Source organism: Cetorhinus maximus, chromosome 20, assembly GCF_964194155.1.
Source record: "Cetorhinus maximus chromosome 20, sCetMax3.hap1.1, whole genome shotgun sequence".
Taxonomy (NCBI): Eukaryota; Metazoa; Chordata; class Chondrichthyes; order Lamniformes; family Cetorhinidae; genus Cetorhinus; species Cetorhinus maximus.
The window spans coordinates 58,005,347-58,029,688 of NC_135898.1; the positions used below are offsets into that span (position 1 = coordinate 58,005,347).

Here is a 24,342-nt window from a genome sequence, read left to right on the forward strand (position 1 = left end):
ATGCAGCTGTAGACGGTTCGAATCAGAACAGAGATTGTGTGATTTTGAGCCTCATGATGACTGAGAGCACAGAAAGACCTGGATGATTTGTCAAGATGCTGAAAGTCAATTGAGCACTACCACATACGGGTGAGGCTCCAACAACCCTGGTTAAATAAATGATGGATAACTCTGCATTTGAACTTCTGTATTCAAGGCACACAATTCCAGGTGTTCACACTGTTTGGGAGAGGATTTCCCCGACAGGGGGGCAAGCAGAGGCACGCTTTGATATTTGTATCCTCTATAACCTTTTCTTTTGGATTTACATCAGGGGTTGAAATGCAACTGCAGCATTGTTAATACAAAGGTGCTCAAGTCCGGATAGCTGAAAGCACTTTGTGTTCATCGTCACATTTTGTTTCAACTTTCACATGCTGCTTTCCCACTTTAACAACCAGAGATGAGCAATTCTCCTGTTGTGTGTGGGCTCCAGTATTGGAGCACATCTACAATTTGGAATCAGTTGCCTTCTCTTGGATTCACATTTTCCCTGTGCCTGCTATATAGTGAGAATATAGTGTTTGTAGTTGCCTGCACTCCAGTAATGCAGAAGTTCTTACGGAGGATAAGTGGTTAAAGTGGAATTTATTAAAAAGGGATACTCGCGCTTCATGACGCTGGTTAATCTTTAAAGCATCCCGCAGGGGTTGATGCTGCCTACACATTCTGACCTTGCACCTATAATCTTCACCATGCGTTCAATGGCTAAACTGAACTAAACAAAGGCTTTAGGAATCAGTTGAGGAAATTAAATGACAGACACTATATATCTCACTATACCCAGTGAGACCGGAAACAAAACAACATTCCTGATTCATCTTCAACGCTGTAAATGACTGATTGCCCAGATACTTCTCATGACATTGAATGATACAGACTCCAACAGGTGAAAGAATATCTTTACTCACTCCATTTCTCTCAATACCTTTGGACTATATAATAGAGTCCAAGAACAAGAGATGGATTGCCTGTGGAACGTTATCAACAGGCTGCTGTAGTCTATCACTGAGCAGAACTACTCTTTGTAGAACACTGTAGTTGTTCACTATTTCACATGTCAGACCATCTTTGCAAATTCTCCTTCTTACTTTTACTTCTATCATCTTCCTTATTTGTTTCAGCACAGCTCAGACAATATCAAGCATTGGTGGCAAATTAGCATTATGCACTGATTAATGTCAAGAGCTGCCCGCTCTGCATACTTCTGGTGGATGCCCACTGTGGGCACACTTATGCCTGTACCAGTATGGTGTTCGCTGCAATTTGCCCCACAAGTATGCAGACAATGCAGATGCCATTTTGGAACTCTAAGGGCATTCGCAGTGCCCAAAAAACGGGCATTAATGAGCCCAAATATCTGCATTATCTCATGTCTGATTCATCACCTCAACCAGCAGGTGGTGCCACATTACTTACACATTTTGGTTGGGATATTGTACATCATACTGGTCATCATCACCAGTACATTAGCTATTTTAATGACTTGGATAAAGGGACCGACTGTACAGTAGCCAAATTTGCTGATGACAAGAAGATAGGTGGGAAAGTCAGTTGTGAGGAGGATACAAAGCGTCTGTGAAGGGATATAGATTAAGTCAGTGGGCGAAAGTTTGGCAGATGTAATATAACGTGGTAAAATGTGAGGTTGTTCACTTTGGCAGGAAGAGTAGAAAAACAGAATATTACTAAATGGAGAGACTTTACAGAATGCTATAATGTACAGAGGTGTCAGGGTGTCCTTGATTACGAATCACAAAAGTCAGCATGCTGGTACAACATGTAATTAGGAAGATAAAGGGGATGTTGGCCTTTATTGCAAGGGTGTGGAGTATAAAGGTGGGGAAGTTTTGCTACTTCTGTACAGGACATTGGTGAGACCACTCAGAATACTGTGCACAGTTTTGGTCACTTAAGGAGGGACATACTTGCACTGGAAGTGGTTCAGAGAAGGTTCGCTAGGCTGATTCCTGGGATAAGGGGTTTGTCTTATGAGGAAAGGTTGAACAGGTTGGGCCTATACTCATTGCAGTTTAGAAGAATAAGAGGTGATCTTATTGAAACATGTAAGATTCTGAGGATGCTTGACAAGGTAGATGCTGAGAGAATGTCTCCTCTTGTGGGGGAATCTAGAACTTGAGGGCACAGTTTAAAAATAAGGGATTTCCCATTTAAGACGGGGATGAGGAGGAATTTCTTCTCTCAGAGGATCATTCGTGTTTGGAATTCTCTTTCCCAGTGAGCAATGCAGGGTGGGTCATTGAATATACTCAAGGCTGAGTTAGATAGATTTTTGATTGATAAGAAAGTCAAGGGTTACAGGGGGCAGGCAGCAAAGTGGAGATAAGGCCACAATCAGATCAGCCATAACCTATTGATTGGCGGAGCAGGCGCGAAGGGTCAAATGGCCTACTCCTGCTCCTATGTTCTTATTCAACTACAGTTGTTGACTGGCTGTGAATTTGGGGTTTCAGGCTTACATAAACAAAGATTATTAATTCAACAAATGGACCCCACTTTTCTTGTTATCACTTCAAATAGGTTATTAAATGGGCAATAAGTCATATCCTAGTATTCTTTAGATAAAGCTGAAATTACTGCCCCATTTTGATATCATGCAAATATGTAACATCCTTGTACTAAATTTCTCTCCATTATTTTAATGAAGATGTTAATTCATTTAAAATAAATGCCTATCATTAGCAATAAATACATTATTACAAACTACAGTTGACTTGGAGGTAAGCACAAATGAGAACTATCCATATTTAAGCATAATATTTAAGATATTAAATTACTTCTTAATCTCTGTGTAAAATTCCTGATCCATGGATAAACTTTACTTCATTTGTTTCTTTCAGGTTATTCACATGTTAACAACTTATTTAAGCAAATTAATTAAATTCAGCTGCAGGATGTGTGATTAAATGAACTGAGGTGGAAATATTACAGATTGGTTTTCATTTTAAAAACTAAGCAGACTTCAGACATATTGGATGAACATGTAGGTCTCCACATTCAAATATATTCCTTCCAAGCAAATGGTTTATTCAGCAGGGCTGAATAGAACAGGTTTTGCATCTTGTAGTGTCTGCCACAACTGTTGAATTTTCTGCTTAGTTCAATTATTTTATTTTTAGTTATCTCACCACTAGAATTGCATAAAGTATTCCTGATTGTTAATATAAGGGGAAAATAATTTCACCTCTTCAATCTTTTGCAAATAAAAAGAAAATGGTAAAGACGCACCTGCCATCACCATCCTAATCTATCTCCATATAAATCTTTACAAGTAAACCAGCTTCTGATCTACAACATGGAAGATAATACCTTTCAGTTAGCTGCTTTTGAAAGGATTACATAGTTTTGTGGTTCAGAAATCTCTGCCAGTAGCACAATGGCCAACCTCTCTCTCACCTTCAGTGACCTTCTCCGGCAAAACTTCAATTGAGATTGCTCCATCCTTCCAGCTCACTTTCAATGCAATCTTCTCCACTGTTCCTGAGAAGCTGAATCCTCTTCTTCTGCCTCAGATCTTGGCTTTTCACTCTCCTGTCCTTGACTCTGAGACTCTCTACCTCGCACCCTCATCACTGGATCTATCGTTTTCCTGAGTCCAAGCAGCATTTCTCCCACAGCTAAAACCAGTGAGAAAATAACTGACTATACGGAGCTCATGAAAACCAAAAGCAATGAATAAAATATTTTTCAGTAGGTTAAATCTCAATTTGAATGCCACCTAAAGTCATCTCAATTTACGTTTATTCTTACAAATGACTTCAACAGTGCTATAATCTTTAATCCCATATATATAAAATTCTATGCCATTTTACGTATTGCTTTCTTTTCTATTCATTACCAAAACTGATGATCATGTCAGCACTTATAATCTCATCTTTTAAACGCACTGTTACTAATAGAGGTTTTCAAGATGATGAGAAGCTTTGATGGAGTAGACAAATTAAAACTACTCCCACGAGTGACTGGGTCAATAACCAGAGATCATAGATTTAAAATATTGGCAAAAAGATCTAAAGGGAAAATAAAGACTTTTTTTTCTAAAAGAGAGTTGTTGGGATCTGGAAGATTCTCCCTGAAAGGCTGGTGGCAGCTGAATCCATATATAACTTTAAAAGGGAGTTGGACAGGTATTTGAAGATGAGAAACTTGGAGTTATCAACAAAAAAACGGGAGTGTAGGACTCAACCTGATTGTTCTTTCAAACACCCAGTACAAATATGATGGGCCAAATGACCTCTTTCTCTGCTACAAGTTTCTATGGTTCTATGCACAAAGCCAACACAATTAGAAATGGTCAGACAAATAGAGAGACATTGGCAAAGAGAGAGACACACAATTCTATGGGAGATTGATAGTAAAAATATAATAATATAGTATTCACTGCAGGGGATTGCTGAATAGATTGATAGAGGCAGGGAAGCTCACAGCCTAAAAGGAGTCCATTGTGTCTATGCTCATTACCAGAGAACAGTTGAAATATCATTCTGTAAATGAAATATTGCATGAAAATTTTAATAGCATATTCCTTATAAAACGTAAAACCATCTCCCTGACAATATTTTACTTACATTTTATATCCAACTAAATTTCGCATGTGTCTTGCTGAGTGTTTCCAGCATTTTCTGTTTTTATTTTAAAGTTAGCCTGTAACTGTCTTTCTGATTGATGCTGAGAGTTATATGCTGATTCCATCTTTAGTAAGATTGCAAACACAAAGCTTAATTCATATTCTAATACTCTCAGCCACTACTCACTATATTAAAAAAAGCACCTGTGAGTCACATTGACAGAATTTTTTTTATTATTCCCAAAGCACCTAACTTTCAGGAGAAGCCCCAGGACTGCATGACTATTCTGAATTTAAAGTACTTTGAAAGAAATTCTAGCTATTGTAATACAATAAGGTACAACTTGATGCATTGTGATCCAGTTTTTATTTTTCCCTTGAGGTAAGTGCCTTTGCTAGTAACAACTGTGCGAGTCTGTAGTCTGGGACAGCAACTATTAAATATGGCAACTGAATGGATTTCAGATTAAATGTCATTTGAGACTGGGATTCAAGACGATTTGTGAACTATATATAAAAAAGACCATTCCCACCCTTGATTTCCCAGTTCTTCTCTTGTTCCCTGTGAGGCCTCTCAATTGCACATCCTTCTAACTGAGAAACTACAGAGGCTCAGGGTGTGAGCCCTGACAGCGCTGAGCATTTCAGTGCGCGCTTCACTGGCTGTTAATTGGCCAGCTAGTGTGAAATCACGGGTGGGGACCGATCGCAGTTGGTGGTCCGTTCCCCGGCCGATCCCGGACCTGCTGATCACGCCCGCCCACTGACCTAAAATCAGTCCAAGATGTAGATCTACTCTATCCCAAGATTGTACCTTGATCCAAATCTCTGGATTATTCCATTTAACTCCCCCTCCCAAAAAAAAACCATAGCTGCTAGAAAATAAGGAACAGAAAGTGCTGTAAATAGACAGCAGGCCTACTAACATCTGACAACACAAAGACAGGCTCACCTGTCGAAGTAGAATATTGGTCAGAGCTGGAAAGCAAAAAAGCTTCCTGAAAACCATTGAAGAAAATGGAGGGAGTGCTGACTCCTGTACTGTGTTTCTAGTACAGAGAAGCAACTTGTTAATGGGTTCTGCAGAGGATGCTGTACTCAGATCATTGACGGCAGTATATTAGGTCAAAGGAAGTACATGTAAATTGATTGCTGTTTTATACTGAAGGACTGTGGGAATGGTAGTGAATGAGCAGATCCTGAATCTGCTGCAATTGCTGGAGCTACATGAAGAACAGCCAGAAGTCAATGCAATTGGAGAATGGTCGAACTGCAAAGTGGAGATGAGAAGGGAAACTGGTTTCATTGGAGATAGGGCATGGACCTATCTTTAATTATTTTTTGGGTATTGGTGGATTAGCCTTGTCTTTCCAGAAGATATTCTGCTTTTTAAAAAAAATTTCATATCACCAGAAATTTGTATTTTAAAAAAAATTTAATTTCCTACTTTTTTTCTTCTGTCTCATTTGCCTACATTTTGGAGAGCTCTCTGTGTATTTTTCCACGCCTTTCCTTTGTGCATTATCTATTCTTGCTATCTTTTCAAGAACTATGATTGTTGGGTATTTAACCCATTAACAAGCTGCTTCTCTGTACTAGAAACACAGTCCAGGAGTCAGCACTCCCTCCATTTTCTTCAATGGTTTTCAAGAAGCTTTTTTGCTTTCCAGCTCTGACCAATATTCTACTTCGACAGGTAGTCTTTGTGTTTTCAGATGTTAGTAGGCCTGCTGTCTATTTACAGCACTTTCTGTTCCTTATTTTCTAGCAGCTATGGTTTTTTTTGGGAGGGGGAGCTAAATGGAATAATCCAGAGATTAGGATCAAGGTATAATCTTGGGATAGAGTAGATCTACATCTTGGACTGATTTTGAGCATGCCTTAAGAGTTCCAACAGTAGCTACCCAAAGTGGAAAAATGTGCAGGTCACCATCTGATTCACCTTGATTGTGTTGTGAATACAAGATTTTATAAGATGATTATGTTTTGTAATGTAATTGAAGGTAAAATTGAGGAATGAAGATGATTTACTTCAAATTCCACCTAACAACAAGCCTGGCTAGCTTGGTTACCATGGGGACAGGGGGGTCCAGGTTGAGACTTACTGGGGGCAAGATGCAAAATGGTCATGCCTGAAAATAAAGGCAGGAGCAGCTGGGCTAACTGTAGACAAACTTTAGGTCTCTGAGTTTTTGGACAGAAAGTGAAGGAGACAGACAGAGATGGAGAGAGGGGAAGGCCTCATAGAGACAAAAGTCTCTAGCTGGTGTTGTCAGCAGAGTGGAGATGACTGCGAGTCCATGAAGCAGAACGTGGGAGGGAGAACGGTCTTTGATCAAAGAGACACATCCCGTGGAAATCTGAAGGCTCTGGAGGATTTGCCCTGGCAAAGACGGGAGGAGAAATTGCTGGAATGGGCCTTACTGCTGGTAGTCAGCTTGGAATTCCCCGAAAACTGAGGGAAGAGCCCTTCAATGGTCACTTGACATTACAACTCAGCAAAATAAGGAGACGTGAACCCATTGGAAGCTGGGAGTGGCTCTGGACAGTTGCTATAAGGGCTGTAATCCTGGGGAGAGCGAGTTGCAATGTATATGAATATGGCGTGGGGTTATCGATTGCAGTCAAACATTAATAATGGTTAACTCCTCTATAGTTAACCGTATTAATTGCCTACTATGTAGTGTTTAGTCAATGTTGATTTTAGTTATTGGTCTCTCTGGGGATCATAACAATTGGTGCAAAAAGTTCATCAAGAAATACAAAATAGCAACCGACTAAGCCTTGTTTAGTATATACTGTATGTCACATTCGACATAGGATTTATTAGCATAGGTATATATTAATCTGCAATGTAGCTTCAATTAAACATGGAGTCACAATAATTTATCCAACAATTGGGATTTCACAGAAGCACAGAATTGTTACAGCATGGAAGGATGCCATTCAGCCCTTTGTGTCGGTGCCAGCTCTCCATAGGAGCAATTTACTTAGTGCCACTCTCCTTCCTTCTCCCCATAGTCCTGCACATTGTTCCTTTTCAGATAATAATCCAATTCCCTCTTGAGCCTGCCTCTACCACTCTCAGGCAACATGTTACAGATTCAAAAGACTGGCTGCACAAAAAAGCTTTTCCTCATGTTGCCATTGCTTCTTTTGTCAATTACCTTAAATCCGTGTCCTCTTGTCCTTGATCCTTCCACCAATGGGAGCAGTTTTTTCCCATCTACTCTGCCCAGACCACTCATGGTTTTGAATACCTCTATCAAATATTCTCTCAACCTTCTCTTTTCCAAGGAAAACAGTTTAAACTTCTCCAATATATCTATGTAACTGAAGTTCTTCATCCCTAGGACCATTCTTGTGAATCGTTTCTGCAGTCTCTCTAATGCCTTCAAATCTTTCCTAAAGTGTGGCACCCAGACTGGATGAAATAATCTAGATGAGGCTGAACCAGTGCTCTATACAAGTTTACCATAACTTTCTTGCTTTTACACTCTTGTGCCACTATTAATAAAGCCTAGGCAGCTTTGTATGCTTCATTAACCACACTGTCAACCTGTCCTGCCACATTCAGTGATTTATGCAATATATACTGAGGTTCCTCTGCTCCCTTTAGAATTTTACCCTTTATTTTATGTCATCTCTTTGCATTCCTCCTACCAAAATGAATAACATCACATTTCTCTGCATAAATTACATCTGCCGCTTTTCCGCCCATTCCACCAACCTGTCTACATGAAGTTCTATGCTATCCTCCTCACAGTTCATAATGATTTCAAGTTTTGTATCATCTGCAAATTTTGAAATTGTGCTGAAAAATTGGTCTAGGTTATTTATATATATCAGGAAGAGCAAAGGTCCCAACACCGACCCCTGAGGAACTCCAATAGCAACTTCCTCCAGTCTGAAAAACATCCATTAACCACAACTATTTCCTGTTTCTAAGCCAATTTTGTATCCATGTTGCTACTGTCCCTTTTATTCCATGAGCTAAAACTTTGCCCACAAGTTTGTTGTGTAGCATTTTATCAAATGCCTTCTGGAAGTCCATGTAGACCATATCAACTGCATTACCCTCATCAACTTTCACCATTTCCTCTTAAAAGATTCTAGCAAGTTATTTAAACATGATTTATCCTTAAGAAATTTGTGCTGGCTTTACTTAATGAACCCACATTTGCCCAAGTGACTATAACTTTGTCCCAAATTATCGTTTCTGGAAGTTTCTGAAGTTAAACTGACTGGCCTGTAGTTGCTGGACTTACCTTTGCACACTTTTTGAACAACGGTGTAACATTTGCAATACTCCAGGCCTTTGACACCACCCGTGAGTCTAAGGAAGACACTAGACAAATTATGGCCAGTGCCTCTGCGACTCCCTCCCTCACTTCCTTCGGTACCATTGGCTGCATCCCATTTGATCCTGGTGCCTTATCAACTTTAAGTACAGACAACCTTTCTAATACCTCCTCCTTATCAATTTTAAAACATTTAAGTGTCTCTTTCCTCTTTCACTGTGATCTGCACATCGTCTTTTTCCTTAGTAAAGACAGATGCAAAGTATGCATTTAATACCTCAGCCGTGCCCCTTGCCTCCATAAGTAAATCCCCTTTTTGGTCCCTAATTGATCCTACTTCTCTTTTTACCACCTTTTTATTACTTATATGCTCATAGAATTCTTTAGGATTTGCTTTTATATTAGCTGCTATTACTCTTTATTTGTTTCTTTTATATGCTTTTTCACTTCCCCGCTGAACCTTCTAAATTCAGCCTGATTCTCAGTTGCACTGTCCATCTGACATCCGTCATAAGCAGTTTTTCTTCTTTATTTGAATTTCCTTTTGTCCTCCAGGAAGCTCTGGATTTGTTTGCCCTACCTTTTCACTTCATGGTAATGTACCTGTCCTGTGCCCAAACTATCTCTTCTCTAAAGGAAACCCATTTTCAGATGCAGTTTCGCCTGTCAACCTTTGGGGCAGAATTTTCCGGTCGGTGAGCGGGGGCAGGCCCAACTCGCCAATGCATAAAATGACGTGTGATGACGTCGGGTGTGCATCCAGACATCATCGTGATATTTCATTCGGCGGGTGCGCGCCGGAGTCGGCTGCACGCCCACTGAAATGTAAACGGCCTATTAAGACCATTAAGAAATTAATTGAGCCACTGGTGAATGCTGCCCGTTCAACCTTAAGGTCAGTGGGCAGGTGGAAAGCCCAAGCGGCCTTTGCGTTTTTCAGGAAATCTCAACCATGAGCGGGTTGACGTTTCCTGAAGTTTTTATTAAATAAATAAATAAATTTCCACAAATATAAAAACATGTCCCCACTCATGTGACACTGTCACACGAGGGGAAGGTTTAAATAAATGTTTTAATCATTTCTTTAATTATTTTAATATACATTCAATCTCCGAGGCAGCTCCATGCCTCAGGGCGATTGCTGCGCTCATGTGTGAAAGAGTGCTGGCCCTGACTCTCCCTCCTCCTGAGCGCTACTGGTTGTGTATTATGCAGGGCGGGCCTTAATTGGCCTGCCCTGCATAAAATGACAGTGCAGAGCCGATCGCAGGCGGCGAACGGCTCTGTGTCCACCCCTGCCCGCTCCCGTCCAGCCCACCCGCCATAGGAAAAATCCTGCCCTTGATTCCAATTGTTCTGAGCCAAATCCATTCTTACCCCATTGAAATTGCCTACACAACCTAAGAGCAAGTGTTGTATTTCAAAGCAGTGTGTGCATGTTCAAAACAAACTACATAGTTAAAATTATGGCTTTAAATAATATAACTGGAGTCTAGAACTTATTTCACATTTTTTGTGAATTAGCAGGAATGAAGATCCAGATGATAAAAATTTGCAAGAATAATCCATAAATTGAAAATGGAAGATCCAAGCACCACTTAAGTGTATAATCTTCACTATTTTATTCCACTTTTAAGATGATATCTGGTACTCTAGTCCTGTTTGTTCATTAAGTGTCAATTCGTTTGGCTATGATTCACTCATTCTTTACCAGACTTACTTCCATGTGAACTTTATGCTTTAGTAACCCTATTGTTAATTGATGGATTGATTGATGAATTATACTTGTTATGTATTCACTAGTTTGCTGTATATTTTGTCCAATTTATCTTAGAGCAATGTAGAGATGACATTAGTTCCAAGTCTACAAAAGGTTTATTTAGATTACTTTAAAATATCTCAGTAATTACAGGATTTCTACACACATCCTCTGAGCCCATATCCCAGAACCTTTTGAATGATGTCACTTACTTAAACTCTCTCACTCCACCTGCAGGCTTAAGCAATTAAGCAGAGTGAACATAGATCAGTGAACAGACTAACATAATCAAATAGACCAAACTAACTTAATCAATCAAACCATTGAACACTACATTATTATAATAAATCTTAAACGAGAGTTATAAAATTCTATAAAAGAATTTTGCAAAGATAACAACAAAAGTAATTTTATCAAAGCTCAGAGGAAAGTTTTCAAGCTTTTCAAAATGAACAAGATTTTAATCCATCCATACTGATAAGTCTGTTACAGTAGTCCAATGATGATAAATTGCAGGACTTGAGAGAGAATTTTCTATTTACAAATTATTCAGTTACAAGGAGCAAACTGTCACAAGGCACAAGAGGTTATGAAGACCTTTGCGTATTAAGGTAGCTTCGAAATAAAAGCAATTTTCATCCAAGCAGTTTCGTTGCTGTTTCTCCTCCAAATAATATTCCTAATCTGTCACTTTAAATTTGCAAACTTTCAATGAAACAATGCCAAAAGCAGCATAGATCCTAAAATCTGGGGATGAATCAATTTTATTTATTTGATAGAACTGTGAGAATACAAAATGCACCATAATCCTTTTAATCTGAAGTCTCTTTTGTTTAAATTGTCTGCTAATGTGAATTTTTTAAAGCAGGAACAGCATGTGCTGTTTTATTTAAATTGCTTAATTCAAATTGATGGATAAAAAATATTTTTAAGCAAAGAATCAACAGAATTAGACTGTATTCTGCATTTTCTTATTTGCAGAATTGGAACCATGGATGGGGTAACTCATTTAAATATTCTAATAAGTAATTACGTATTATTTTAATCAAGGATTCTGGTCTTAACAGTGAGGGGGCTTATTTTCCGAGCTCTCAGCAACTTGCCAGGGTAACAGAGGTGAGTGTACAATGGGAACAACTTCCTCAGTGAAACTGACAGGCCGGGAAGCCTTCGAAGAGTGAAACTGAAGAGCTCCAGCCATGGTCAGGTGAGGCTGCAGCTCCCAGGGCTCCCTCCCACAAAGTGCTTTCAGTGCTTGACAGGGGATTACCAGCTTCTTGGAATTCACTTCAGCTGTCTTGCACTTCACTTTGGTTACACTATCCGGCTGCTACCATTCACCAGAGCACCTTATGCAGCTTTACCTTGCACCTCCGATGAAAAGCAAGAGAAGCAGCAACACCAGTAACAGGAAGAACACTAAGAGCAGCACCAACATGTGCTGCCTTCTCCCCAGCCAGAATGTTGGGCTTGGCACCTAAATATGCTATGCCATTCACTTCTCCCACCCTCCAGGGTCCTGGATCCTGTAGGTGTCAGATGGAGGGTCCACACTCCTGCTGATCACTTCCTCAGCCATTTCCGTCCATGTCTACTTGGATGTTAATGCTATGGCCCAATTAAAGAGTCATGGCTAAGTCCACTGAAGCTGTCAATAGGTTCCTAATTCGTTACAGGTTCTGCCATTTTGGCAGAAACCATTACATAACGAACATACAAAATAGAGGCAGAAGTAGACCATTCGGCCCTTCGAGCCTGCGCCACCATTCAATAGGATCATGGCTGATCTGTTTTGAATTCCACATTCCTATCTACCCCCGATAACCTTTGCCTAACAAGAACCTCTGCCTTAAAAATATTCAATGACCCCACTTCCACTGCCTTCTGAGGCAGAAGGTTCCAAACTCACACAACTCTCTGAGAGAACAAATTTCTTCTCATTTCTGTCCTAAAAAGGCAACCCCTAATTTTAAAACAGTACCCCCCCAGTTCTGGACTCACCCACAAGGGGAAACATCCTTTCCATGTCTACCTTGTCAATACCATTCAGGATCTTATATACTTCAATCAAGTCACCCCTCACTCTTCTAAACTCCAGTAGAAAGAAGCCCAACCTGTCCAACATATCCTCATAAGACAACCTGCTCATTCCAGGTATCAATCTAGTAAACCACCTCTGAACTGCCGCCAACGCATTTACATTCTTCCTTAAATAAGGAGACCAATATTGCACACATTATTTGAGATCAGGTCTCACCAATGCCCTGTGTAACAAAAGCATAACATCCTTACTTTTATGTTCAATTCCTCTCCTTATAAAGGATAGCATTCCATTCGCCTTCTTGATTATGTGCTGTACCTGCATACTAAATTATTGTGACTCATGCACTAGAACACCTAGATCCTTCTGCACCTCGGAATTCCGCTGTCTTTCTCCGTTTAAGTGACACTCTGCTTTTTCATTCTTCCTGCCAAAGTGAACTTCACATTTTCCCATATTATACTCCATCTGCCACATTTTTGCCCACTCACTCAACCTATCCATATCCATCGGCAACCTCCTTATGTCTTCTTCATAGCGTGCTTTCCTACCTATTTTTGTGTCAACTGCAAATGTAGCTACCATGCCTTTGCTCCCCTCATGTAAGTCATTGATATAAATTGTAAAAAGTTGAGGCCCCAGCACAGACCCTTGTGGCACTCCACTCATCACATCCTGCCAATCAGAAAAAGACCCATTTATGCATACTCTGTTTCTGCCCACCAGCCAATCTTCTATAAATGCTGGTATGCTACCCCCTACACCATGAGTTTTTATTTTCTGCAATAACCTTTGATGTGGGACCTTACCGAATGCCTTCTGAAAATCCAAGTACAGTATGTCTACAGGCTCCACTTTATCCACAGCGTATGTTACTCCTTCAAAGAACTCTAATAAATCAGTTAAACATGATTTCCCTTTCACAAAACCATGCTAACTCTTCCCTATTACCTTGAGTTTTTCTAAGTGCCCAGCTATAACTTCCTTAATGATCGACTCTAATACCTTCTCCATGACAGATGTCAAGCTAACTGGCTTATAGTTTCCTGTTTTCTGTCTCCCTTACTTCTTGAATAGAGGCGTTATATTCACTACTTTCCAGTCTGATTGAACCTTCCAAGAATCTAGGGACTTTTGGAAAATTAACACCAACACATCTACTACCTCATTAGCCACCTCTTTTAAGACCCTAGGATGAAGTCCATCAGGACCCAGAGACTTGTCAGCCTGCAGCTCCATCAGTTTGCTCAGTACTGCTTCCCTCATGATTGTAATTTCACCAAGTTCCTCTCTCCCTTCCACCTCCTGATTTCCAGCTATTATTGGAATGTTTTTTATATCCTCTGTAGTGAAGACAGAAGCAAAATATTTGTTCATTTCATCTGCCATTTCCTTATTATCTACTATTAACTCCCCATTCTCACTCTCTAGAGGACCAACACTCACTTTACTTACTCTTTTCCTTTTTGAATACATGTAGAAACTCTTGCTATCCATTTTTACATTTCTATTTCTAGCTATTTTCCTCTTATACTCTAATTTCTTTCTCCTGATTAACCCTTTAGTCATTCCCTGCTGTTCTTTATATTCTGACCAATCATCTGACCTGCCACTCATCTTTGTGCAGTTATATACTTTTTCCTCAAGTTTGATGCTTTTCTTAACTTCTTTAGTTAACCACGGATGGTGGATCCTCCCTTTAGAATTTTTTCTTTATAGTAGGAATATACTTATTGAGTATTCTAAAATATCCCCTGAAATGTCTGCCACTGCTTCTCTATTGATCTATCCCCTAGCCTAGTATCCCAGTTCACTTCAGCTAGCTCAGCTTTCATGCCCACATAGTTGCCGTTACTTAAGTTTAAAATACTAGTCTTAGACCCATTCTTCTCTCTTTCAAACTGGATGTAAAATTCTACTCCATCTTTCAGTTAGACTATTACTCTGTCTTTGGAACTTCTGCATTATAGGTTTGAAAAGATGATTGAAGAACTGCTGCTGACATTTATAGTTTGAAACCATGGATGGAATCTTGTGCTCTCGCTGGTGGTGAGCTTGGAGGTGGGAGGGTATTTACTTAGGCGGGATGGTGACGTACTGGAAACCCACCTCTTTCCCGCTTCTGCCCGAATTAAGTTCTGTTTGGGAAGGCCAATGGTCGGCTTCTGTGCCCCGCTGCTGATTAAGGCCCTTAAGCAGCCAACTAAGGGCCTCATCTTGCTGCCGCTGGGATTTACCCAGATGCAAGCAGGCCTGTCGCCATGCGGAGTAAATGACAGGTAAAACTGTGTGGCACCAGCTTGTCGCCTCCAAGGGGTTGTTGTGGGGGGGGAGGTTGCAGGGTGGGCGTCCCTCAATCAAAGGCACTCAGCGCCTGTTCAAGGGACCAGACAGCAGGAAGGAGGGGGGGAGGCGGGGCCCTGTTGAGAGCCATCCCCGTGCAACCCTCACCCCAAGACCTTCACCACCTTCATGACATCCCCCCCGCCCCTCTGACATCAATTATCTTTGTCCTGGATTGTAAAGCAAACCTGGGACTCTGGGGGGGGGGCGCTCTCTTCTTGCAGCAGCCATGGCCTCCTCTGTAGCGTTGCTGAGCACGAGAGCTGCTGGATTCTGATTGGCTGGCAGCTCTTGTCAGGGGAGACTTCTGCCCATGGGGACCTGATTCCAGATGAAGGCCCGCCACTGGACTCCTTGCTTGGCTTGTGTTTTGGTGGGCCTTCTGGAAAAGAGGCAGTGCATGTCTCTCATTGGCTCTCCAGCTGGCAGGCAAGACCACTGACGCCTCAATAAGATTTCGCCCATCGATTCAGTAATACTATAATGTAAGTCGCCTTTTGCTAGTGAAGTGTGCCAGTAACTTTGATAAGTTCCTGTTCAGTCCCCATTTAAATAGGTTTATGCAGGAGAGAGAAAGAGAGAGTCTCATACTGAAATCAGTCAAACTGCGTGTAAATCAGCAGCAATATATTCTCCAAGAAACGATTCATATCCCATTGTTAACTCCCAAATAGCTATTTCTAGATTTTGGTCATAACTCTAGCTGTGGAAGTATGGTTATACAGTTTAAGAATCCAATCTTCCATCTAACTGCAACACAAATACACATCAGCCACAAGCTAATTAAATAATGGGAAAGGCTCGGGGGTCTAAATGGCCTCCTCTTGTTTCTATGGGGAGAATTTCTGGTGGGCAGGCTGGGTGGGAGCAGGTGGGGGCAGGCATGGAGCCAGTCACCGCCCGCGATCAGCTGTGCGCCGCCATTTTATGCGGGTGGGCGCCAAGCGTAATGTGGGGCCAGTAGCGCTCAGCTTCCTGTGCAGGCAGCGGGGAGGGGAGGGAGAGTCGGGCCCTGAGCTCAAGCGCAGCAATCTCTCTGAGGCATGGAGCCGCCTCGGGGAGATTGAATAGAGAATAAAACATTTTTAAAATGATGTAAACATTTATTAAGACATGTCCCCTCGTGTGGCAGCGTCACATGAGTTGGGACATGTTTGTGAAGTTGGGAAAAATTATTTATTCGTTTTATAAAAACTTCAGGAAAACTCATCCCGCCTGTGGACGAGGTTTCCTGAAAAACGTGAAGGCCGCTTGGGCTTTTCGGCTGCCTGCCAACCTTAAGGTTGGACGGGCAGCGTTCTCAACTAGCTTAATTACATTCTTAATGGCTTTAATAGGCCGTTGACATTTTGGTGGGCGCGCAGCCACCTCTGGTTGCGCGGCCACTGAATGAAATATCGAGATGATGCGCGATGACGTCAGGATGCACACCCAACGCATCGGCGTGTCAGGCCTGCTTCTGCACGCCGACCGGATGATTCTGCCCTATGTTTCTAGCCCATATCGTGAATAAATTAACTTGGTAATTGATTTTGTAGAAATGCAATCCTTTTTCAAGGTTTAATGTTTACACTTTTCACCTCGTGTTATGAATCTAACATTGGCAAAAAATGTAACACAGTGAACAAACTGAAATGATCCCCTTCTGAGTGTCGCTGTTTGATCTGATACATGATCAAACCAATTCTTTCATGAGAAGTTTGGATAAATACTTTATAATCGCATGTGTTCACTTTAGTGCAGAAATATATTTTAACCTCCTGAAAGAGAGCCTAAATGGTACAAGGTTTAGCAGCAGACATGCAGAAGCAATGCCATGCCTAATTTGAAAGAAGTACCTTTGTGGAGAAGGTACTAAAAAGGAAAAAAGCTCCTATTACCACAAAAAGGAAAACAGACCTGTAGCTGAATATTTGGAAATAAAAGGAATTGAATGCAATGTTCCAGGTGAAGAGAATAAGGGATGAAGATGACACAATGATGTCTCCTGGCAATTTAAGGAAAAGATGGTTACCAAAAGAATAGCAATGAAGTGTTGCTAGTGATAGGCACCAGAGAAAAATAACTCACTGCAGATGAACAGCAAACTGCTGAACAAACTACCTGAGGGCATTTAAAGAGCAAGAAGCTGTGAAAACTGATTTAATCACCCAGGATTGTGAGAATGATGCCAAGTGTGGCAGTAAATAATCGCAGAAAACATAGTTTTTGCTGACTGAAGTTTGTTGATCACAGTCTACCCATTACAACTGGTCTTTCTCTAAGTTGGACAGACAACTCCATAATTAAACTTATGATATAACATTTCTTAAAGAATTGTTTGCAACTCGGCCTATTATTGATAATACATTTACACATAGAAATGTGCACAAAACATTTTCAGAACTGCTCACGTTTATAAACATTTTTTAAAAAAGTTTATTACCGACTGATGAAGGGAGACTGTCCAAAACTACAGCAAATACATCTATCTCTGGGAGGTCTGTGACATTTGTAGTTCTTTCAATTGTACTACATCGCACAAGAAATTCAGGAGGTATCTCAGTGTCACAGTTTATAATCAGGTAGGAAAAGATCAATGTTATTCACCTCCAGGATCTCACACACTAATTCTATTCTGCTGTTATGATATGGTAGGTGGTATTTGCCAGGCTGACCAAATCCCAAAGGGAAACTTGGCCAAGATATCACAACAGTTTTGCAATTTGTGTTTATTACGAGAAGCTTTGTGCACTGAAGTCAGAAGTAAAGGGTCCACTACCACCTTTGGATTAAATTAAAACATTTACTAAGAAAAGAAAAAGTTAAACACATGGTTAAACGTAGGGCAGCATTTTCCTGTCAGCGAGCGGGGGGCGGGGCCCACTCGCTGACGTGTAAAATGATGCACGGTGACGTCGGGCGTGTGCCCTGATGTCACCGCGTGTCATTTAGATTGTCAGTTCGGCAGACGCGCAGTCGAGTCGGCTGTTAAAAACCAATTAACTCAATTTAATGAGCTGCCTGTCCAACCTTAAGGTTGGCGGGCAGACAAAGAGCCCAGGCGGCCTTTGCATTTTTCATTTAACCTCATCCATGGGCGGGATGAGGTTTCATGAAGTGTTTTAAAATCTATTAAAAATGTATACATTTATTCTTTGACATGTCCCAGCTCATGTGATAGTGTCATGTGAGGGGACATGTTTTAAAAGTTTAAAAATCCTTTATTTTAAAGTTTAAGACTGAAACAAATCTCCCTCAGGGAGATCTCTGCGCTCTTTTGCGCACATGCGCGAAAGAGTACAGGGAACCACTTAGGGTATTCCCCCTCGCCCGCACAGGGAGCACATAGCGCTTCTGGGCGTGCATCATGATGGGCGGGCCTTAATTGGCCCGCCCACGTAAAATGGCGGTGCGGCCCCGGTTGGGGGCGCCAATCGGGTTCGCACTTGCCCCCGCCCGCCCCCGCACAATCCCCCTGAGAGGGGAAATTTCTGGCCTTAGTCTTATAACAGTTCCCAAAAGATCTCTACTTAACTAGACTCCCAACTACCCACCCCTTTCAGGCAACAGTCCAAATAGATTCTTAATCTATAAAACATCCAGCAATATTACTACAAGCACCTACTGTTGCTATAAGGGAGGTGTTTCACAGCTTCTCTCTCCCTCTTACTGGACAATGGAATTCCAAGGTGTTTAACAAAACCTTGCTCTCTGAAACAAGCAAGCACTTCTCTGGGGTAGCTAGAGACTGCTTTTTCATAGGCCTGTTTCACACATTCCACCTTTCAAGATCTCACATGGCTACTCACCATACAGCTGTTGATCTTTCCTTAAATATACTTTCTCCCTTTTGATCTCTAAATCCCATTGTTTTAAACCTTCTTTGGAAGATACCTTTCCAGGAATATAAAAATCTTTCATGTTCCCATCTTGTCTTTGCTTTTGGGTCAATAAAGATATGATATCCCCACTACTTGTTTACTTATCAACTCCTGCAAGATGCAATCATTTTCCTTATCACCTTCTAATTCCCCTTTGAAATTCAAACAACCTCTCAGCTTATCTACAAATGCAAATGTTAGCTCGTCCATTTCCATTTCAAAATGCCTGTTTTTACACCTAATTCCTTTGATGATTTTAACCTTGCAGTCTGACCGTCTTCAGTGTAATTAAATTAGTCACATAAACAACCCCCCTAAGCCTGCTTCAGTATTCCACAGTAATATTAGGAAAAAGCAATACTTCCTTTACACTGGTTCCTGCTGAGGTAACATCCAATAGGTGACACAGACATATATATTCATATTTGGGAGTCAAAGGTTCAGAAGTGTTAAAAATTGTTGCAGCAGCTTATTCAGATTTAAATGGATCAGGTCTCACACAGCATTCTTGTGTAATTAACATTTCAGCACTGAATCTGAATATTACTTCAATGTTCCTTTCCACATCCAGCACTTTTACACAAGCTGTGATTGCCAACTCATCAAGCATCTTTGCACTACCTACCAGAACTTGAGGATGGGAACCTTGGATTGTGTCAGGCAATTGCACTTATCCACCAACCACCACCATTCAATTGTATCCGAATGTAGACTTTTTCTTTTCCCTTTATCCTTTCATAGGATGTGGCCATCGTTGGTATTAGCATTTGTTGACCATCCCTAATTGTCCTTGAACTGGTGGACTGTGTGGCAGTGAACCAAGAGGGCAATTAAGAATCAACCACATTGCTGTGAGTCTGGAGTCAGATGTAGACTAGACCAGGTGAGGATGGCAGATTTCCTTCCCTAAAGGACATTGTGAACCGAATGGGTTTTCCCCCTGACAATCAATATTAGTTTCACGGTCACCATTACAAAGACTGGCTTTCAATTCCAGATTTTTTAATTAATTGAATTCAAACTCACCAGCTGCCATGGTGATTTTAACCCATGTCTCTAGAACATTAGGCTGGGCCTCTGAATTACCAGTCCAATAACATTAGCACTACATATCCATCACCTGGACACAGGTGGAACAGCATTCAATGTATAGGAGACAGGGACAGAAGAGCATGACAGTATTAACATTCTTAAGCTTAAATTGTAGGGTAAAAATGACATATAATAACAAACAATTTGTAGAAAATCCCAGTCACCAGGAGGCCAATTTTCAACCCCTGCACACCTCTTTATTGTAATATGTCGGAGCAATGACATAGGCTGGGATTTTTCAGCCCTGCCCATTGCTGGGATTTTCCGGTCCCGCTGGAAGTCAATGGGCTTTTGGCTAGCCTGCCGCATCCCCTGCAGTAGGACCTGCCACAGCGGGGCTGGAAAATCCTGGCCATTGGCACTGAAGAGAGTCAGCATGGATAAAGGCGTGTATGCTTTTTCTCAGTGTGAAATGGTGCTGGGTTATACAAATCTAAATTTATACCACTGTAAATGCCAAGTTGAAAATGATGCCCTAAATTTGATAGAATTAAATTTAGCAATAGTGTCCCATCTATCAGCCTCACCACAGCCTCCTGCTGAAATGATTGAACACCATACTAAAAGGTATGCTTTCAGTGTCATTTATTATGGGATGCCATCAATTGATGATGTTGCATTGAGTCAGTAGAGGGCAGAAATAATCTATTTCATAATACTGTCAATTTTTATATATAAGTTCGCCAAACCGTTATATTTACATAATATCAATTTTTAACTCAAGCTGTCTCATGTAAATGCTTTCCATCAAGAACTAAAAATTCAATGCAGTTCCAACTGAAACCATAACTTTTTGAGTGGTTTGATATTAACTCAAGCAAGAAATTGTAAAGCTTGGTAGTCACTGAAGGGACCACATAGTCATTATTTTGATGGATGAAATTCTGTGACTTTAAAGCATTAAAGTACAAAGAAATTGAGACTTTTCTATCTTCTATATGCTTCATATATGCTTTATTACACACATGGAATGCTCATATTGAGCAATTTTAGGAATTGAACAAATCTCACCAAAGTAAGCAAATTCTGAAGAGCTCCTCACCCCCAAATATCACCCCCACCCTAGTGAACATAATCGTAGCATGACCAAAAACAACCTGCTGCAACAGCTTGAAGTGCAGAATAATGGAATATGGTGAAATGCTGTATTTTGTATGTATTGGTAAACCTTTCCCTGCATTAGGCTCTTGTTGTATAAAGATTTTTGTATACTTTACATTTTTCAGCACACATCTGTTAGGTTGGTTATGTAGGGAAGTGCATTAAAATAATAACATAAAAAATTGGAGCAGTAGGAAGCCATTCAGCAGCTCCAACCTGCTCCGCCATTCAATAAAATCATGGCTGATTTGATCTTGGCCTCAGTTCCAATTTCCTTCCTATTCCCCATAACCCTTCACACCCTTATAGTTCAAGAATCTGTCTATCTCAGCCTTGAATATATTCAATGACATTGCCTCCCCTGGTCGTTGGAGAAGGGATTTCAAAGATTCACGACCCTCTGAGAGAAGAAATTCTTCCTCATCTTCATCTTTAATAATAGATCTTTGTTGACACAGGTACCTAGTCAAGTTAAAATTGCTCATTAATTACTTATCCTCAAGGATCAAATAACCTTAAAGGATTTACTTCAAATCCTTTCACATGTTCTTTTGAAAGACAGTCACTAAATGACTGAGGAGAAAAGTCTGGAGAAACTTTTTCATACAAAGTTGTTGGAGCAAGTACTTATTTGCCACAGAAGGCAGTTGAGGCAAATATTGCTTAAGGGGAAAGGTGGCTCAACTCCCGAAGCTGGGGAAGATAGAAAGCCCTGAAGAGTGAGAAGGGAAGTGGGGTTAGTTGTAGATTGCTCTGAAAAAGAGCAGGCATTGAAATGTTGGCCTGAATGCTCCCTTTCCATGCTCTAAGCCTCTATAGTAGTGCAGGAAAAGAAAAAATAGCACTAACCTCATGAAAAATAATGCTAGTTTCACAAGTGTTTTTTAATTCTAACAAAGAAAAATAAAGATTTAAGCACTGTAGAAGTTTGAACCAGTGCACTCATGGGAGTTGGAATTTGAGGGTACTCCGATCTCCTACTATAAAAGGAGATTATCCTGAGTCATGGAGATATCGCATAAATGCTCTTATACTGTGTTTCATCAGGGTTTTTGCCAATCTTTCACCAAAGTTACAATGGGAGAGCAGGTGAAGCCCAACTTTACCATATTAATTTGAGTTAAAGTCTGTAAAGTTTACAATGTTGATTAGGCTTTGATTTCCTTCTGGTGTTGACTTTAATATTTACATTTAAAATTTAAATACTGAGTGTAATTTTTGGACTTTTCATTTTGGGAAGGCCACACAACAACCTGTTTAGTTTTGATTTGGAGTAGAAGCTTGTTTCAAAAGAAGTTTCAACTAACATAATGTGAATTTCTCCTTTTGAACACCAAGATAAATCACAAGGAAACAAGCGAGTGCTTTTTTGAAGTAACATTAACACATAGATCAAGGAGAGATCCCTAGATGTTCTTCTGTCACCTAGCTGAAGAAATGCACCGAGAACACAGTGGCCTTGCCCATGAGTTGAAAAATGATATAGAATGGAAGCCAAAGGGAAAAACAAAGAGAATCATTTCAGACTTACAGGAGGAATGACTGCTTGGGAAACTCTTTCTGCCCTCTGACACTATATCTGGATCACCTGTGCAGTGCATCTCAGGGTTCATTACGCCATCCGGAAAGCAGCGGTTAAAGAAATCAGGACGCGGTCTGAAAGAAAATACATCATGAGGATTTAAGTACAACAGTTTCATGATTTTGTGAAGGAGAAAGTAGTTTCAGGGAAAAATACTTTGATAGCTGAGCAATTATTTCAGACCTGCCCAAAATACTGAACAATTTACTCGAGAAAGAATTCCGTTAGAATAGAATGGAGAGTGTTGTAGGTTTTTCACGTGATGTGTGAAAAGGAATGTGCATTCACTCAATGGAAACAAATTCTATTTGAGTGCTCCCACTTCCTAGCATTGACATCAGAGGGTACAGAGTAACTGAGGACTTCCTTTATTTTCTATTGTGACTCAACTGAGATTTTGGATGTGCTGCAAAAATTCTTGACGGTGAAGATAAAAAGCCTCTCCTGTACCCATTATCTTCTGAACAAAGTACAAGGTTGTGAATGAACTAGTGCAGCAGCAGCAGCAGCATATATTCTAAATGTGCAGTTCTCAGAAATTAGAGACACACGTGTGCAGGAATTTAAGGGTACAGGATAAGAATTTTACAGAAGTTCACACTCGTGAAATGAAAAATGTTTCATTCAGGACAGGTCGATCCTGGCCTATAGTCCACACATAAGTTACTGACTGCAGAAGCAAAATGCTTATTGACATTTCTCTTGAATTGTTGCACAACATCGCTCAGCTGTAGAATTGTTTTTCTGTAGTCTTATTTCAAAATAAGGCTTGAGCTTATAGCTGTAGGCTGTATGCACAATTGAAAGAACAATTTAGTTGAAGCAGGAAATGTAACTTTGTGCTTTAGATCATGTAATACAGATGCAGTAAATCTAATTTTTTATGAAGTAACTGATTGACCTCAGAGTCAAGATCAAGCACTTCCTTTTTTAAAATCTTTTTTTATCCACTCATGGGATGTGGGCATCGCTGTCTGGGCCAGCATTTATTGCCCATCCCTACTTGCCCTTGAGAAGGTGGTGGTGAGCTGCCTTCTTGAATTGCTACAGTCCCTGTGGCGTAGGTACGCCCACAGTGCTGTTAGGAAGGGAGTTCCAGGATTTTGACCCAGTGACAGTGAAGGAACAGCGATAGATTTCCAAGTCAGGACGGTGAGTGGCTTTAAGGGGAACTTCCAGGTGGTGGTGTTCCCATGTATCTGCTGCCCTCGTCCTTCTAGATGGTGGCAGTAGTGGGTTTAGAAGATGCCGTATAAGGTGTTGGTGAGTTTCTGCAGTGCATCTTCTAGATGGTACACACTGCTGCTACTGCGTGTCGGTGGTGAAGGAAGTGAATGTTTGTGTAAGTGGTGCCAGTCAAGCGAGTGCTTTGTCCTGGATGGTGTCAAGCTTCTTGAGTGTTGTGGGAGCTGCACTCATCCAGGCAAGCAGGGAGTGTTCCATCATACTCCTGACTTGTCCCTTGTAGATGGTGGATAGGCTTTGGGGAGTCAGGAGGTGAGTTACTCGCCATAGGATTCCTAACCTCTGACTTACTCTTGTAGCTACAGTATTTATATGGCTAGTCCAGTTCAGTTTCTGGTCAATGGTAACCCTCAGGATGTTGATGGTGGAGGATTCAGTGATGGTAATG

At 40.8% G+C, this 24,342-nt stretch overlaps 1 protein-coding gene across 1 annotated transcript in view; it reads right to left on the reverse strand.

Moving 5' to 3' along the window:
- The window catches only part of plpp4 (phospholipid phosphatase 4), a 253,224-nt gene that overhangs the window by 104,745 nt on the left and 124,137 nt on the right, over positions 1-24,342 (reverse strand). Inside the window, exon 5 of the mRNA XM_078564769.1 lies at positions 22,659-22,783. Coding sequence (XP_078420895.1) covers positions 22,659-22,783 — 125 coding nt within the window. The remainder of the gene's footprint in view (positions 1-22,658; positions 22,784-24,342) is intronic.